An 18,223-nucleotide genomic window follows, 5' to 3' on the forward strand; every position below is an offset into this window, starting at 1 on the left:
TTTTCAATTGCTTCTCCTTTATCTAAAGATACTGTTTAAATGAAAATCAAACATTTATATGTCTACATATGTTAAAAAAGAAAGAAAAACATCTCCTTGAACAATAAGTATTGGAATCTTAGGAATGCTTTGTCAGTAATCTACTGTAAAAGAGTGAGTTCTGAAGAAAGAATACAATGCAAATGGGCAGCGGAGGAAGAGAATTACTGGGACGAGTCACAAAAACTTTAGTTCACGTTTTATCAATCAAGCATGCTTTTGTTAACAAGATGACGGGACAGTCATGCCCTTTTATTTTATGTGGACGCTCGCATTCTGAACTGAGGTCACAATTTAAAGATTATATCAGTCCACCAAGGAAAGACGTATACCTTTATATTTTTTTAATATTGGCCACAATTTTCTTTTTCAGCTCAATGATGGCCACTTTTTGGTACTCTCTAACTCAGTCTGAATTATTTCAATCCCACTTCTAAAGTTGACTGAACCTGCACATCTTCTTAGTTTAATTAAAATATTCACATTTTTTAGCTGTTAATACTTACATTACAGTTCCAAAGTCAGGATTCAAATCTTGACACAGAGACAGGCTATGTGGACCATACATATTCACTCTGTACCCATGTGGGCTTTCTCTGGCTACTCCAGTTTCTTACCACCTCCTCCCAAACAGGCACAAAATAAGCTGAGGCCTTGAATAAGTGAGTGTGTCTATGGTTGGTTTCTGTCTTGCACCTGATGCAGTTAAGATACATCACTGGGGAAAGTAAGTTCAAAAATAAATGAAGGAACTTTTTTGCTTTGACCACTCAATGTACTCTTTTGCTGGTTTTCAGTACTTCTTACATGTATTCACTTCTGCAGAGTCTGTTAAATCTCTAGCATGTCAATATTGCTTTGTTTATATAGAAAAACACTTAAAAGATTATACTGTACATAAAAAATATAAAAGAAAGCTAGATTCATATTTTCTGTTGCAACCATTTGGAAAAGAGGTTGGGGCATATATGGATACACTGTTTGTTGTATTTGTTCTACTCTTTTTATACCCTTTATTTTTCTCTATATATCTCATATTTTGTGGGCAGAGAGGTGGCTCTGAGTCAGCAACTGGAAGATTGCCAGTTCGAATCACATAAACACCAGAAGTGACTCTACACTGTTGGAACCTTGAGCACGGCCCTTAAACTGCAATTGCTCCGTCCTGGGCATCCAGCCCTTCAGGTAGGCCCTCCAACCTGCAGGGAAAGCTTGGGGGCTGGTGGCAGAGTAGGCACTCCAGCAAACATAAACAATCTGAACTAGTGTGGTGCTGAGGTGTCACCCATTGCATGGCTGCACTCAGGTCCTAATCTGGGATCCTAAGGTGATTTGTCATGTGGTGGGTACGGCAACATGCTGTATCAGCATATACTCCTTATCACATATCTCATATGCAGTATCTTTATCAACCTTTGCATGTTATGCTGGGTTTACATACTTCTGGGTCATAGCAATTGCAAGAACTATATACTCATGTGCATAAATAGCACAGATAAAATATTTAAAAAATACCATTGGGCTTCTAGTTTTTCTATTTTTGTTATAACTATTATTAAATGTGTAGATGAGTGCAATATCAAAGCCACAAAGCTCAAGCAGCACAGTATATTGGACTAAAGAACTAACGCACATTTAGTACTCTTATTGAAGCACATTTAAAGCTTGTCTAGGCTAAAACCCATCCATGTTTTACTGATGACTCAATGTCCTTATCCTTTATTCTTTCAAGTAATGTTCTGTCCATTTCTCTAGAACACATAGTCCATAAACAACTCTTCTCTTTTTATATGGCAACAACCTATTAGATCCTCTTCAATCCGGATACAGCAAGGGCCATTCTACTGAGACGGTACAGTTTGCTTTCACAAAAACAAATAGATATGCTTGAGTTGCTTCTCTCTATTCTATCCTTATCCTTTTTGATCTTTCATCAGCTTTTGATACTGTTAACCACTCCTTGCACATGTCTTCTCGCAATAAACATGGAAGCAGCTGTTCTACGTTGGATTGGTATAAATCCTTGTCTTCAGGTATGCCACAGGGATCAGTATTGGGTCCTTTTTTCTTTCCTCACTACATTCATTCCATAGGCAGGTTGTTCTCTAAGTATTACCTTTAATGATGCCACAGTTTTTACTATCAATCACGGTCAAGTATCCTGGAGTCCTAGGGACTCTGGACTCTACACTTTCATTCATCAAATATATTTCCTGAATGACCCAATCCTGTTGTTTCTTTCTTCATAATATTCAGAGGATTCAACAATCCCTCACTAAATATGCCATTCAACTCCTTGTTCAGGCACCAGGTCTCTCTCTCAACTGGACTATTGCAACTCTCTCCTGGCACAGCTTCCTTCAACTTATATCCAACCTCACCTGCTTCTCCAGAATGCAGCTGCTCAACTGATGTTCTCTGTTCCATTTCATTCCTATTACTCCTCTGCTTTGGTCTCTCCACTAACTTCCTATTGCTGCAAGGATTCTGTTCAAATCTCTGACTTATGGTTTCCTGAATGATTCTTCTTAATATCTCCAGTCTTGGGACTCACCATATGTCCCTTCAAGAAGTCTTTTCCCTCTGCCTGTCTGCTGACAATCTCTCCTCTTAGCAGACATGTCAAAACTGGATGATGCTTCCCTATTCTTGGTTCCTTTATTGAAAGTGCTCCAATTTATTCATGTTTTGGTGACATTCATTAAATATTTTCGCTCTTCTTTGTTTCTCTCCTGCAGGACAGCTACTGTTGTTTTGACCAAGAGTTTAGGATACTGGTGTTTGTCTTAGTCTAATTGCAGGTTTAATTATATAGTAGCAGCACTAGTATAGTAGCCTGTTGCTTGGTTTTTATTTTATTCTCTGTTGCCTTTGACACTTGCACCTTATAGTCATTCTTGAATGTATTGTGTTTTCCTTTATGATTACTTGGATAAAGGCACCTGCTAAATTAAAATAAATAAATAATAATAGTATTTCTCAATGTATCTATATCCGCATTTACACTAATATTCTGATATGATCTGACTCCAATTTTTCACATATCTGACACCCCAGAACCACATGGTATCCAATTTTTTTGAGATCAAATACAGGCCACTTTCATAATGTGGTATGAATTTCTGCTTCATATGCGATCATCCATATCCGAGTTTAAAAAGTCAGATCAAATTTTTGCTCAAGGATGTGGCTTGAAAAACTTTGTTTTTGTGCAACATGCTAAAAGAAGAGATTTGCATGGAGAGAGACAATTGCACAGATATGAAAAGATCTTTTGTCTTATTTGAAAGTTCTTCAGCCATTGCGATGCATTAAAGCAGTTAACAATACAGTACTGCCACTCTTTACTCCTGATATGTATTTATATTCTTCCCTAAACGGAGGTGGAGTAAATCATCACAGAGAATGCTGAGACATAAAATGGCATAACGCTTTAGTGCTTACTCAGCATATTTAGAAATCAGTCTCTGCTTCTAAAACATAGAAAACTAAAGAGCATCAGCAGAAAAAAAGTCTCCAGGGATCTGTGTTAACATACTTCCTGCATCATTACATTATAACGCATTTCCAAGGCAATCATTTCAAGCTGAATGTGTAACTTAATCGTCACGCCATGCCTAGACCATGCAATATGAACAACACACACATCAGATTGGATTTCTTCACCAATTCTGATTCAGGTAGTGTAAACATAGCACGTGAGGTTGCTGCTACTCTCTTCTTCTCAGCCCGAGAATGTGGAGAGGGTGAGGAGCCTAGCACCTTCAGCTTCATTCTAGTTCTAAACCCTTATAAACTAACATTTCTAGTGGTTTATTTTTCCCGCAGTATGAGACGTACTGTGTTTTTTTTTTCAATTGGATTTTTCTGTAGCACTTCATATTTCATGCATAGCATTTATGGAATAACAGCACGGTATCCATGGCTTACTTCTTGAATGATTCTCATTAATATTCACACACCTGTTATAAAATGTCACTCTAGATTAAAATATTTGATAAAAAATGGAATGAAGTATTAATGTGCAGTACATAACATTTATTCACTGCATAGCACAGTAGTTAGCCCTGATGCTTTACTAAGGCAACAGTGCTGGGTCCACATCTCAGTCTCAGGACTGTTTGTGTGAAATTTGCAACTTCTTCCTGTGTTTGCTTGGTTTTAACACATTATTCTGTTTTTTCTCCCATATCATGGCGACAACTTCATTAAGTTAACCTGTGAATGTTATTTGCTAATTAAAACATCCAGCACCATGGTTCATATTACATTTTTTTCATTTGGTTGACATCTCAGAGATGGATGGGGTTGGGCTGGGAGGAAGTCAGTGTTGATTTTTTTCTTCTTTGTCCAAACATATACTGAAGTTACTGTGTATTCATATTTTCAGAATAATAAAAATTTAATCACAAAGAAAATTATCCATCTTATCTTTAGAGATGTGGAAGGAAGCCCCATGCAGACACAGGGAGAAACATACAGATGAAGATTGAGCACAGGATGTGTCACTGTAACATAGATCTTGCACATTCTCCACCAGCTTTTGTTTACTACACATCTCAAACACTTTCTGTCAGCTCAAATGTGATTGTCAATTTGCCTCACTTTAAGATCTGTTTGCATGAAACCACTAGCAAACTGTTGTCCCATACAGCATAACCCTTTGTGTTGAGTCCAGCTCTGTCAGGCGGTGTGATGTAGTCGTTTAGGCTTTCAGACTCTGAGGTTGTGGGTTCAAATCCTGCTACTGACACAGTGTGACCATGAGCAAGTTGCGTCACCTACCTGTGGTCCAATTGGAAAAACAAAAGAAATTAATCTAATTACATCTTAAATTTTGCAAGTTGCCAAAAGCATTAGCCAAATAATAAGTATTCAGTATTCAATAAGTATCAGTGTCCCTGATTTCCCTATGGAAGGTACCATATAAAGCTAAAGCTGAGTGACACGTTTATTTGTAACATGCATAATAATGGAGCTCATTAGGAAAAGTGCTTTATAAAATTAAAGCTGCTTAAGTTTTATAATGCACTGTGATAGTTCTTGCGGTGAAAGACTATATTCAATGAAGATTGACATATGATGGTGATAGTGGTAGTGTTGCAAATGAATTGAGAAATGAAAAATATATATAAATAACTAAGATGATTGATTACCATGATTATTGTTTCACATTGAAATCCACCATATAAAAACATGGTGTGAATGCTTTGCAATAAACTTCAAAATGTTCACTATAAAAGATGTATTATTATTATTACGTATTAAATTACTGATTTGTTTTCTTTATGCTAAATTACATCATTCAAAGAAATGTACACCTCAAACTTCATGCAGCATGAGTTTTATGTAATAAAAAAGATAAAGGGTCCTTGAGCACAGATGTTAAATACACAAAAATGTAAACTTACATTTTTCCTGTGTAGAAACTGTGAATTAATTATAATGAGAATCTGCAAATAGTACAAAAACCTGGCAGAGTTCTATTCATTTGTGTTACTATCACAAGAGCTTTTAACAGTATCTTTTGCATCCTCAATTAAAAAAGGACACTTGGGACTTTAAAAAAATAACAAATGCTCATATAAGCGTACGTTTACCCGAAGAGCAGTTACATAAGAACAACAATGTGAAAACCAGGCTGTCACTGAAGCAAACAGGAAAAAAGGTGTTTCTGTTACTTCGCAGTAGAAATGAAACGATAGGCTTGGGGAGTTAATCTGCATAGTCGTGACCACTTAGACTTGTCAAGCTCTCTCTGAGGAGAAATAATTAAAGCTGCAGGAGGAGGCAGTGGAGACTGGGAAGTGCTGTAGGTGTGCAGACCATTTGCTGTTATCATCATATTAACTGCAACGTGATGTGCACAATAACAGGGACTGCAGAATGGAGATAGACAAATATCCTGAAAAGTCAACCTGTACAAATGAGTTGCAGGATTTCCCCTGTAACAGGAATCCTCAAGCACCTAGGAGGAGGGCATAAATCAGAAAAGACTAATAGCTATTTCACATTGGCACTATGCTTCTCTGCCATGGCATTTTTTAAACATAATCATGTCAAAGTGGCACTATCACATCCATCCATCTGTTTTTTCCCCATTTGATTTAGCAAGTAGCTGTTATCTATCCCAGCAGCATTGGTCAATACATATAAACCAAACATGAAGAGGATTATCAAAACCTGTGTTCTGCAGCTCCCTACATATTGCTCTAAAATCACATCACTATAAAACTCAGCATTAGGCTGTAATTGTAACACGACATATTGTTTTTTAATAATCCAAAGTTCCAGAAGCTAATGACATGCTGGAGTATGTTTCATCTGAAAAGGGGATATCCCATTTACTTGAGCCTTGAGTTTATTTTGTGATGTCAACTTTACTATGTGCAGACTAGAATGTTAAGTATTTAGACTCTCAGAATGGAAACATATGATGGCATGAGTGGCATCGCCTGGCATACTGTCAAGTAAAGTAAATACCCCACTCAGTTAAAATCTGGGCTATAGCCCACCTTAAGTGAATACCCTCTTTTATATTTTGTTTAAAGTTGATTAGAACAAAACGGGAATAGACTTCCAGTGCGGGACACAACTGAAGGCTGAGATTGCACCTTTACAAGATAATTATATATTTTTATCATCCCTAAAGTACACAATGTAATAATTTGCTGTAACTGGGAAAAACAAGTTGAGTCACAAACCAAACCACGGTTGAATTCTAGGAAATACACTCAGCTCTGGAATTTTAAAAGATTCGTATATTTTCAATATATTTGTATACATCAAGCAACAGTGACTTAAATATAATTTTTCACCAAAATATTTTTACTATATTCAAGTTTGATAGTTTGTCAAAAGAAAGCCTTTCCAAATTACCTTCACTGTCTACTTTGCATGTTACACTATCTGTGATAAAGATGTAGGTAGCATTTCAAAACTGTAGCATTGCTTTCAAAAGAGCACACTTGTAGATAATCTAATCTAATAAATCAGTGTTGGGGAAGAGGAAAGAGTTCTCCATAAAATATACACTTCCTCAATCTGTGTGTATCATAGCCAAACTGATCTTAAAATTGCACATCACATGTACCATATTCAACTGAGACTGTTCTAAATGTATGTTGCTCAAGACTCTTCTTGTGACAGACTTGGCCAGGCACCATCTTTTCTCAGTCTATTGCTTATTGACAGACTGCTGCTTAAACTCATTGTCATCAGAATCTCTGTTTATTTATTACAGTAGATGGTCTTAGATTCACAATAACCCCTAATCCTGTACATCACCTTATCCTCCTCAATTAGAAAAATCCTAACTAACCTACCTTAAAACAATGGGAAATGAATGTCTTGTTAAACAAATATCAGAAAATTAAATATATATATGATTCTTTCATGTTTTATTGCTCAGCTTCCTGAACAGGTAAAGATTGGATATCTGTTCTGAAAAAGATACCATACTGTATGTCTTACTGATCTGTAATATATGCATTGCAGTGAAACTATGAATTGAATAACTTTTTTTAAAACAAGAAGACTTAGACATTATAGGCAGGATTGCTTATTTCAAAGAACTTCAGCTCTGTAGTCATTATGCTTGTTTAGTGCATTTTGTGTGTGGATGAATTTTTTTAGTGACAATTTTTTTGTACATTTTTTTGAGAATGCTATACATACAGTGGGGTAAATAAGTATTTGATCCCCTGCTGAATTTGTAAGTTTGCTCACTTACAAAGAAATTAACATTCTGTAATTTTTATGGTAGTTTCACTTTAATGGAGAGAGTCAGAATATCAACCAAAAATCCAGAAAAAACACACTACATAAAAGTTATAAATTGATTTGCATGTCATTGAATGAAATAAGTATTTGATCCCCTATAACCCAGTCAGAATTCTGGCTCCCACAGATTGGTGATTACAATCAATCAATCAATTACAGATACTCCTCATCTCAACTCATTATGTGTATAAAGCACACCTGTCCACAGAATCAATTTCTTCCATTCCAACTTCTCCACCACCGCTTGTAACACCGAAGAGCTGTCAAAGGATGTCAGGGACAGACTGTAGACCTGCACAAGGATGGAGTGGGCTACAAGACCATCAGCAAGAAGCTTGGTGAGAAGGTGACAACTTTTGGTGTGATTATTTGGAAATGGAAGAAATATAAAATGACCATCAATCGCTTTCGGACTGGATATGCATGCAAGATCTTGCCCCATGGGGTGAGGACGATCATTAAAAAGGTGAGGGATCAGCCCAAAACTACACATGAGGAGCTTGTTAATGATCTGAAGGCAGTTGGGACCACAGTCACCAAGAACACCATTGGTAATACACTATGCCATAATGGACTGAAAACTTGTAGTGCCTGCAAGGTCCCCATGTTCCAGAAGGCACATGAACAGGCCCGGATGTTCACTGGGAAACTTAATTTAAGATTTTATGAAACTACACGTTCTAATGAGCTGAATCAAATACTTGTGTTAATGTTGTGTTAAAGATTTATTTTTGCATTATCTATGACTAGTACTAGTATGCTCCTTTAAACTAGTAAAAAGAATTATCCACTAGGGCAAAAGAAGCTCTTGCTTTTGAAAGAAGTGTCACAGTTGTTTCTTAGGAACTTCGTCCGGTAGTTCTCTCTCAGGAGAGAAGACAACTCCTTCCAGGAAGCCTGGCTTTCTTATGGCATGTGGGCCAGAAGGGGCCGAGTTAAGTGCTAGAGTTGGATGGGTTTCTCTGAGCTGTGAGGTGAGAGGGACAAGAGAACATTTGTGGCAGCACCCTCTCTTGCCCCAGCAGGTTATCACATACCTCGATCAAAACTGTGAGGAGTTCCTCCAATGCATAATTTCCACAAGCAAAAAAAATTATTTTTGACACCAGCATTGCACTAAAAAAATACTGGCAACCTTTTGATGGTGAGATTTGCCATGTACTCACAAGACCTAGGTGTTCAGACAGCAAAGGTCTTGAAAAGCTTGCACAGTTTGAAGTCAGAAAATAAGTAAAAGGATTTAGAAACAAGGGTACATTTTAAGACAAATAAAGTAAACAAATGTTCTACAAGAACAGCTGCTTAAATATTACTTAATAGTTTTCTGAATATTTCCCTTCCCTTCAGAAAGCTGGCAGCAAGTTTAAACAATACCACATTCAACCTCATCATCATCTTTTGATTAAATGAAAGTTTAATTGTCTTTTGTAATTTAACTGTCCATTGTCTTCATTCAATATACTTCCTAGTTAACCTTGAAAATAATTATAATGTGTACAAGTCAGTATGAGAAATAAGCACATTAAAATACTGTATGAATCAATTTTAAATTGTAGAAAGCAATTACTTGGTGGACATTTTTACAATTCAACATTTTAACTGATAAATCAACCAACCAACCTCACTAAGTTTCTTCAGAATTTCTAGAAGGTCACATTTTCTGAAGGTTTTCATTCAAACAAATATGATATATTACACAGTTCAATGCAGATAATTTGTATATAGAGCTATTCACAGAAAAGTGGCATAGATCTGTTGATCTGACCTAGACCAGTTGGGCAACCCCCTACTCAATAAATCTAAAAGCATATATACAAAAACAACATTCCCTTATACATTTTTAAAAGTTAATTTAACACTATAAGAGGTCATTTAACTTAGGAGCTTTTGTCCTGCATCTTACAAGCATTCTCTGGTATAACACATAAGGCTAATAAGTACGTGTCTTTTTTTAAAAGAAAAATTTGATTCAAGGTAGGCCATATCTGCTTTTAAAGAGTTCAGTTAGAATGAAAGTCATCAGCCACCGTTACACTCTGTTGCACTAACAAAATACTGTCTTAGTGAGCAGAATTACAAAGAAAACAAATTCATAAGTATTATGCCTATTTTCAAGAAAACACAGTATATTAAGTATCAAAAGTTTCAAAAATGTGATTTATCAATCAGAGACATATTCTTCAAACATGCAGGTTTAAAACTTAGATTTTTTTGTCCTTACCTCCTGTGAGTTGCCATGTACACAGCTTTTCTGCCACTTTAGGAAACTTACGCAAAATGACATGTTCTCAGAAATGCAAACAGCAAAAAGATAAATCAATAAATAAAAATGATAAATCCTCTCAAAAGAAAATTTGGTTGGCTTAGTCCCGTAGTTGCATACAAAGTCACAACGATGATCCTGCAGATTCACTTATCTAACTGATAAGGAAAAGGGACCCAGCTTGTCACCAGTGAACAAACACCTCCAGTTCCGGACCATTTTCCATATAATGATGCAATACCTTTGCCTGAGCACACAGGAGTAGATCAGTGTTGCATTTGATCTTAACACCCACTTCAGTATTCCAGTCATTTGACTGCCTAATTATACACAGATTTCCAGAGTAAGCTGAAGATATCATTTTAGTGATAAAAATATGAAAATAATTTAGAAAAGCAAGAGGATAACTGACACAACTGGGAGAATACACCCATCTGTGTACATTACTTCAATAAAACCACATTTGTAACAAGCACGCCATGCATCACTTGACTGGACAAACAGTTTAACTGTGGGCATTAAGATGATTCTTTTTTCAGTCTGTTATATTTAGCATCACAAACACAGAGCAGCCATTTGCAAAGCAACATAAATCACAACGCCTGCTGATTACGCATAGCAAATACTGAAGCCTTCCAGAAAAAAGAGGCTTGACATTGTTTACAGCAAAAAAAATCTCAACATGCCATGCTGTCTAGAGCCTGTGTGGGTGAAATAGAAATCTAAAAAATTTTAATCTTTCTAAATGAGTGACAAAGAGAAACAAAGTCAGGTCTACTGGTTTTCTTGCCATTTAAATAAAAAGTGTGTTTCTTGTGTTCTACAGACTGGTAGAAAGAGTCACTGCTTGTATTTTTATAATTTACGTCGACTTTTTCTTTTTTATGGCTTGTAGAGGTTGGCAACTTTATACTGTCTGCACAGATGACATCTATTAAAACATAATGCTTCCAGGTTTGTCTCCACTGTCAGTAAGTGCTGTGCTTGAGGCGGCTGTCTCTTCAAAACATTTACTAAGGCTAAAGCTTTAGAAAAATTATTTAACTACTACTTATCTGCCACAAGCTAAGATTCACAATGTTTGTTACGAGTGAAAATCCCAAGTGTACATAGTAAAGTTTAAAAAAGAACTGTTGTTTGTTATGAGTCATTGGCTACATTAAAGCTGCAGTCAAAAAATTCTCCTGTTAAATTTATATCAAAGATGGCTAACATCGTGACTGAGAATGGCTATTTCATGAAATTGGTGTGGTGAAAATGAGAGAGATCCATGTTACCAGTCTCAACCTTTTTAGTCATGTTTCACTTTCAAAGATGCTTTTTTTAATTATCCTTTTCTACCCATTATCTAAACCACTTTTTCCAATTTCAGGTTAATCACCATTACCTATACTAGCCCATCTCACATCATACACATTCACTCACACAGAGAAAATCCAATAGTTTATCCTTGAAAGGTAGACATAAACCAACATCAATTGCATAAACACAAGATTGATACACGTCTCTTATTGTCTAATGTGATGAACTGGAAACAACCCGTTTGATAGTTTAGACCAAACAACCAGTTCTTCTGGTCACATTTAAGTTTCAAACAAAGATGACATGTTGCTGATGTGATCAAGCTGTTGCCTCACACCTGCAGATTTCTGCAGATTCCTAGAGATGAATCTCAGCCCACCAACTACCTGTATGGAGTTTGCTCATTCTCTCTGTCTATACTGCTTTTACTTCAGGTACTTTGATCTTCTTCCCACATAATAAATACAAGCACATTAAGGTAACTGGAGCCCCAGAATTCTTCCCATAAGAGGCAGTAAGCTATGTAGTGGCACCCCAAACTGCTTTTGCTGTAATGGACAAACTCCACGGGACAACCTAAACTGGATAAGCAGATTAGAAAATGAAGAAATGGATCAGTTAAAAACAATCATTTTTTGCTTATCCAAAAACAGAACAGTGAATAAACAGCAAAAATACCTTTGCAGTCTGATTCATGAATCTTACCTAAAGTTTACATTCACATCTAAATCCTGATATAAACACAATTTGCAAACTTTGACCACAGTGAAATTGCTTTCTTATCATTACTTTATTTCCATAGTTGATTATTGTTATCATCTTGTAAATAAAGCAAGCAAAGGGACACTAATGCAGGTCACTGTATTATTGGGGGATGATGAGTTAATTTGGGATGAGTACCACTGTGCAAGCAAAGTCTAAATCAGGGGTCCCCCACTTCACTCCTGCAGAACCACAGTTGCTGTAGGTTTTCATTCTAACCCATTTCTTAATTAGTGACCTCTTTTTGCTGCTAATTAAATTCTTTTGAATTAAACTTTAATTGACTTGTTTGTTTAAGATTTGTTCCCCTGAATTTCTTCACAGTTTCTTTAAGTGCTTCATTTCTTTCCTTAAGTGGTTCCCAAACAGAAATTAAATGTGAAATTAGTAAACCAACAGAAGACCAACTAAGTCAGGGCCTCAAACTTTAACCAAGTTCACTCCATCCAGTTGCTTAATTAGGGGCTGAGTCTTGTCGTCAATTAAATCCATTCTTTAATTACATGGCTTATTGCTGCTCTAATTGTGCAATAGCATACATTTCCAAAATGGTTGATTTTCTCTTTTCTAAGACCACTGTTAAAATATTTTTGGGACCTGAGCAGATCAACATTCCTAAGACCTTCATCTTTTATTTTTCAGATATTGTATAATGGACACAGTTTGCTGGTCATGTTTTGGCTCATTTTGTATCTCATTATTGCTTGGCAGCTAATTAAGGAAAAAGAAACAATCAAGGGGTCTGAGTCTTCAAGGGCAATTCAAAAGAAGTTAATTAGCAGCAAAAAGCACTAATTAAGAAAAGGGTTAGAATGAAAACCTGAAGCCACTGTGAAGCAGGAGACCCCTGGTTTAGATGAATGTTACAGTAAAAGAAATATATGGCATCTAAGCTGACAAGAGTTACAACTTAAGTGAATTTAAATGAAGAGACAGCTAAAAAATGAAAGCTTAAAGGGGGAGAAAAATACACACAAATACTTTCATGTTAACACAGATCTTCCCCTCATTCTATGACCTATCTAAGGTGTCATTCATTTGCACATTCTGGTCGTTTCTTCGGTTACCCATGTATGAGACATGCATAATATGAGAATATACAGTTAACAATCAGACAAAGATTGGACCTAAAATGAAAAATCTTAATTGAAAAAACAGGTTATGTTAATATAACAAAGTTATTACATCTGATAATTAGATATCAAAGAAAAATGTATCATTTGAAGGTACATTTATATTCAGGTTTCATTTGCAAATTTGATTTTAATTTCAATATTGCCTTCCTGGTTAATTTGAAAGGGATAAGTGGGCCTTGTGGTAATGTGTTCACTGAGGTGGGATCAGAAAAAGAGAATTAAGTTTCTGATCGCCAAACTTGTTGGAGTGAAACCTTGCAACTGCTATGACCTTCCAGGGCGGTGGTTGCCCATCTCTTACCCACAATACTATTTTTAGCATGAGGACCTAAAATAGTTTAAGCATTGTATCAACAAGCATTTTTCTTACTATCCATTGCAAAAAAATAATAATAATCTTGAATTAATCCAGTTATAAGCATCAGGTCATCATTATGCAGAATTAAAGAAACCAGCCCTGGACCACTCACACTCACTCATATTGAGTTTATTTAGAGTTATCAAGCTAACCTGGATGTCTGTAGAGTATGGCATAAAGCTAAGATATCCAGATGAAATCCACACAATCAATAGATAGATAGATAGATAGATAGATAGATAGATAGATAGATAGATAGATAGATAGATACTTTATTAATCCCAAGGGGAAATTCACATAATCCAGCAGCAGTATACTGATACAAAGAAACAATATTAAATTAAATAGTAATAAAAATGAAAAAAATTAAAATAAAATTAATGTTAGCATTTACTCCCCCGGGTGGAACTGAAGAGTCGCATAGTGTGGAGGAGGAACGATCTCCTCAGTCTGTCAGTGGAACATGACGGTGACAAAAGTCAATCAAAGACCATGCTGTAAACTGGGGTCTGCTCCGAACAGATTTGAGGCAACAATACTAACAGCTGTGCCACTGTGTTGCTTACATTTTCTCCAAAATAATAAAAACAAGAAAAAAGAAAAAAGTGGATAGTGTACTGTACATGTGCTATCAATAGTATCAGCATGACATCCTGTACAGTAAGCACATATAAAAGAATCAAGACACTTGCATGTTTATCCATTCATCCAGCTGTTTTCTGAACTCACTTAGCCTATCCATGGCAGCATACGGTGCAAGACAGGTCGTGATTTTGCTGTTATCCTGTCTAAAGCTATGATTCGACAGCCAATTTCCTATTTTTTAAAGACCAGGAACCTCATGGTAAAAAGACAGAAACATTAAAACTCAAACAGAAACAAATAATAAGTATGCCCACTGTTGGAAATCAGTATGTATACCCACACATGGTACCGACTGCCCGCTAACACCAATTTCCTGTGTTTTTCAAGCAGTTTTTCCATCTTAATTCAAAGAGGATCTAAGCATGCTACCTGAAATGTTACTTTGCACTAGTAGTGCACATATTAAACTGTTTTGGCAGAGTTCTGGCATTCCCTTTCATTTTCTAACCATCTTATCCAGATTGAGGTTACAAGGACCTGAACAGCTTTGGGTGCAAGGCACGAACCAACCATGCATGGAGTGCTAGTGCATTGCATGATACAACCACACATGAACCAGCTCAGTTCCAATTTTGAGTTGTTATTCTCCCTAATACAAATGTCCTTTGAGATTTAGACCTGGGACTCTGGAGCTGTGAGGCAGCTGCGCTAAACTCAGTTGTACTATGTTATATGCAAATAGCAGGTAAAACCAATTAGAATAATACTCTCAGCTCTTAAAAATGGCATGTACTGTGTGGAAAGGTGATTTAAATGTTGTCAGAACAGATCCCAAGTCCATCAGATCTTGGGCCTGACGAGACATTAGGCCTCCCCAATATTCCTCAAATGCTTCTGACAGCCAGAACAAAAATATAGGCACACTGAATAAAAGAGTACTAGTCAACCAAATCTGATGTTTATTTGTATTTATTTATAACACAATCTAATAACTTTGATAACTAGCTGAGTAGATCGATACAACATAATTTAAATAACAATCATTTGCGTTGGGTTCAGCTTCTAAGACTCAATTGGTTTATATGGCTGAGTGTCCATGTGATCTTTGGACTCCTAATACTGAGCCCAACAGACCCATTTGGGGATTCCTTTATGGGCGTTACACTATATATCATAGAACTGTTAGAATAATTCACTAAATCATGGGCAATGATGAAAAGGGCACAGTTCGAACATTACTAACTACTAACTACACTAAAAAACTGCACTCTGCTTCTTCACTTTCTGAAGTTTCTTATGATGGTGTGCTCGCTATATAAAACAAAGTGTTGCTTGTTTCGGATAGATGAAAATCAACAAGAAAAAGTTGCTGTCAAACAGATGACAAAACGAAGCATCCAAACAATAAAATACAGAGTTTTCCGTCTTTTAATTTTTAAAGTGCCGTTCTTCTTAGTCTTAACGATGCTACTTCTAGAAGGACCCACCCGGGCGAGAAGGGTTTGGCTTTTGGACCCGGTCTGACCGTCACGTGTCCAGGTAGATCAGGCACATTTTGCTAGGAAGCCCACTCAGTTCACGTCATTGGCTGGGAGTACACACGCCTGTTCGGGGACCAGAGGGTTAGTTTGGCCTCGAGGACTTCAGGTGAGAAAGCTACGAATCACCTTCGGGCAAGACGTATGAACTTAACAGAACTTTGATGAGTAACGGGCTGTCAACGTATACATCTGCGCAGAGACCCTAACTGCAAAACACATGCGCAAGCACAAATGTACAAACAATACATAAACTGTCTAAAAAAACGGAACGTGGCAGTGCGTAGCTGCGTAACGGGCAATTCGAGAACCATTCAAGTACCTGCAAGTTATAAAAATAACAGCGACTGGTGGGTTAAAGTGACAATACGGCATGAACGCGAGTCTGTTATATTTAATATAATTGTTTTATATAATTTTCCAAGCTTACCCGAGGTGTCGAAGACGATGGTGAAGAGACGGTTAATTGCTTTGAAAGGTGGCGCCACCGCTCGTTGCGCGGTCCCGAAACTAGAGACTGCAGGTGCAGCGGCGTGCATAAGATCGAGAACGCGCGTCCAGCGAGCGAGCCTAGTTCCCAGTGCTTTGCGCTCAGTTGGCGCTTCTAAGGCAAGCAGTTTCAGTAATGATGCTTTATCGTCGTGCATATTTAAACGTATTCTTTTACGAAATGTGATTTTTAAAAAGTTCTTAATCTGCAAATATTAAGAACGTGAGACCGATAATTTAGCCTATACGTGAAAATAAACGATTAATCGAATGCATGACTGTGAGCGAAACCCAAATCCTGCAGCATTATTTTGCAAGGAAGGAAACTGCCAAGGACAGATACGGGGCAAATTTAGAGTACTTAAAGAGTAAATCATTCGGATACGGGAAATTGAGCAAACTCTATATGGATAATTACCAAGATTTAAACCTAGGATGGTGGATTTGTGAGGAAGGTGCGCTATTCACTGCGCCAATGATACAATTTTAGAAATAATTAAAATGTCTTGCCACTAAAGGTGCGTTAATGAAATGCAGAAACTTGTAATCATGAAGTTAACTACAACTCGGTTAAAGGAAAAAAAAATTATTACAGTTAAGTTCCTAAAATTGATCTGAGGATTAAGACATTTCAAAAGCCAATTAATACCAGAACAAAATACTTGTAATTTGCAAATGACGTTCGCACGTTCAGCTTTATGTAGTCTATATAAAGATGAATTTGTTATTAGAACTGGTGCATTACCTTGTCAGTGAAAAGCCTAGGGATCTGAGGAACAATGAGTGCCTCAAGATTGCTCAACTCACAGTTTTCCTGTTTTTATTTAGATGAGTTTACTCTTTCCATAATGTGGTGGTCAAGTAATTAGTATTATTGCTTTATGGATCCAGCATCCCAGATTTGAATCCTACACCTGGTTTTTTGTCTGCAGTTCACACATTCTTCCCGTGTCTGTATGTTTTATCTTTATTTAATATACTGTATATGGCAGCTGAGCCCTCTTAAAATGACTCTAGTGGTCAAATGCTGGTCTGAAAACAGCAAAATTGCCAGTTCAGTCCCACCACTGACTCAGTGTTTGACATAGAGTAAGGTAACTTAATTCCAGTACTAAGGCTGCATAAATATGTGAAATAATACCATTATGATTTGTAAACTGATTTGGATAAAATAATTTAGTATAAATGTATACATTTAGTCATTGAACCCAATTAATGAACTTTCAGGCACACAGTCATCTCATCAGTATTGGCTTCAACATGAGTGCTGCTAGAAATCTTTGATGAGGAAGAATTGAAGTTTTAAACAGATGTCTGCAAGAATTAAAGCTGTTGAGCAATATGTTGAATTTGATATCTACTATTTTGCAAAATGTAGTTTTAATTTTGAATGATTAAGAGTACTGAAGCTGCAGTTTATTTTATAGTAATTTCTGGGTAATTAACTCTCTCTTTTATATACTGTATATAAAATATGTGTGCTTATTTACATGTGTATGGTATACTGGTACCTTATGTATACCTTATACCAATATGGTACATGCTGTATATGTTCCCAGAAAAATTCTGACATTGTTTTTTTCTGTGTCACAAAACTCCCACTTCTTCAACTTCTGACCATAAATAAGACCATTAGAAGCCTTAAGTCAGTGTTCAGCCACCTATGTCTGTGTCTGGGAGCAGAGTATCTATCTATCTATCTATCTATCTATCTATCTATCTATCTATCTATCTATCTGTCTATCTATCTATGTACACAGTTTTTATTTGTTTTTCAATATAAGGAGTGTATTTTGCACTCTTGACAGCATTTGTGTTAGATAGCATATAAACAAACTATTGGTTATTCTGAAACCAAGATCACCATTTTCTTTCTTGACTGCTCTTGGATGCCATTCTAATTTTCCACGGTTCCACATGCTTCCTTCATCTGGTAATTTGTTGAACAAAATGCATGGTGACTCCATGA

At 36.5% G+C, this 18,223-nt stretch overlaps 1 protein-coding gene across 4 annotated transcripts in view; it reads right to left on the minus strand.

Moving 5' to 3' along the window:
• The window catches only part of shc3 (SHC (Src homology 2 domain containing) transforming protein 3), a 123,434-nt gene extending 107,174 nt beyond the window's left edge, over positions 1 to 16,260 (minus strand). For 2 of the 4 annotated variants that reach the window (XM_039759456.1, XM_039759455.1), the window contains exon 1: positions 10,043 to 10,120. In XM_039759456.1, the coding sequence (XP_039615390.1) occupies positions 10,043 to 10,105 (63 nt within the window). In that variant the 5' untranslated portion in view covers positions 10,106 to 10,120. Of the gene's footprint in view, positions 1 to 10,042; positions 10,121 to 16,195 lie in introns of those variants that run through there. The other 2 variants (XM_039759457.1, XM_039759458.1) reach the window with 2 other exon arrangements.
• Between the last annotated feature and the right edge of the window lie 1,963 nt (positions 16,261 to 18,223).

This window comes from Polypterus senegalus, chromosome 7 (genome assembly GCF_016835505.1).
Source record: "Polypterus senegalus isolate Bchr_013 chromosome 7, ASM1683550v1, whole genome shotgun sequence".
Classification (NCBI taxonomy): domain Eukaryota; kingdom Metazoa; phylum Chordata; class Cladistia; order Polypteriformes; family Polypteridae; genus Polypterus; species Polypterus senegalus.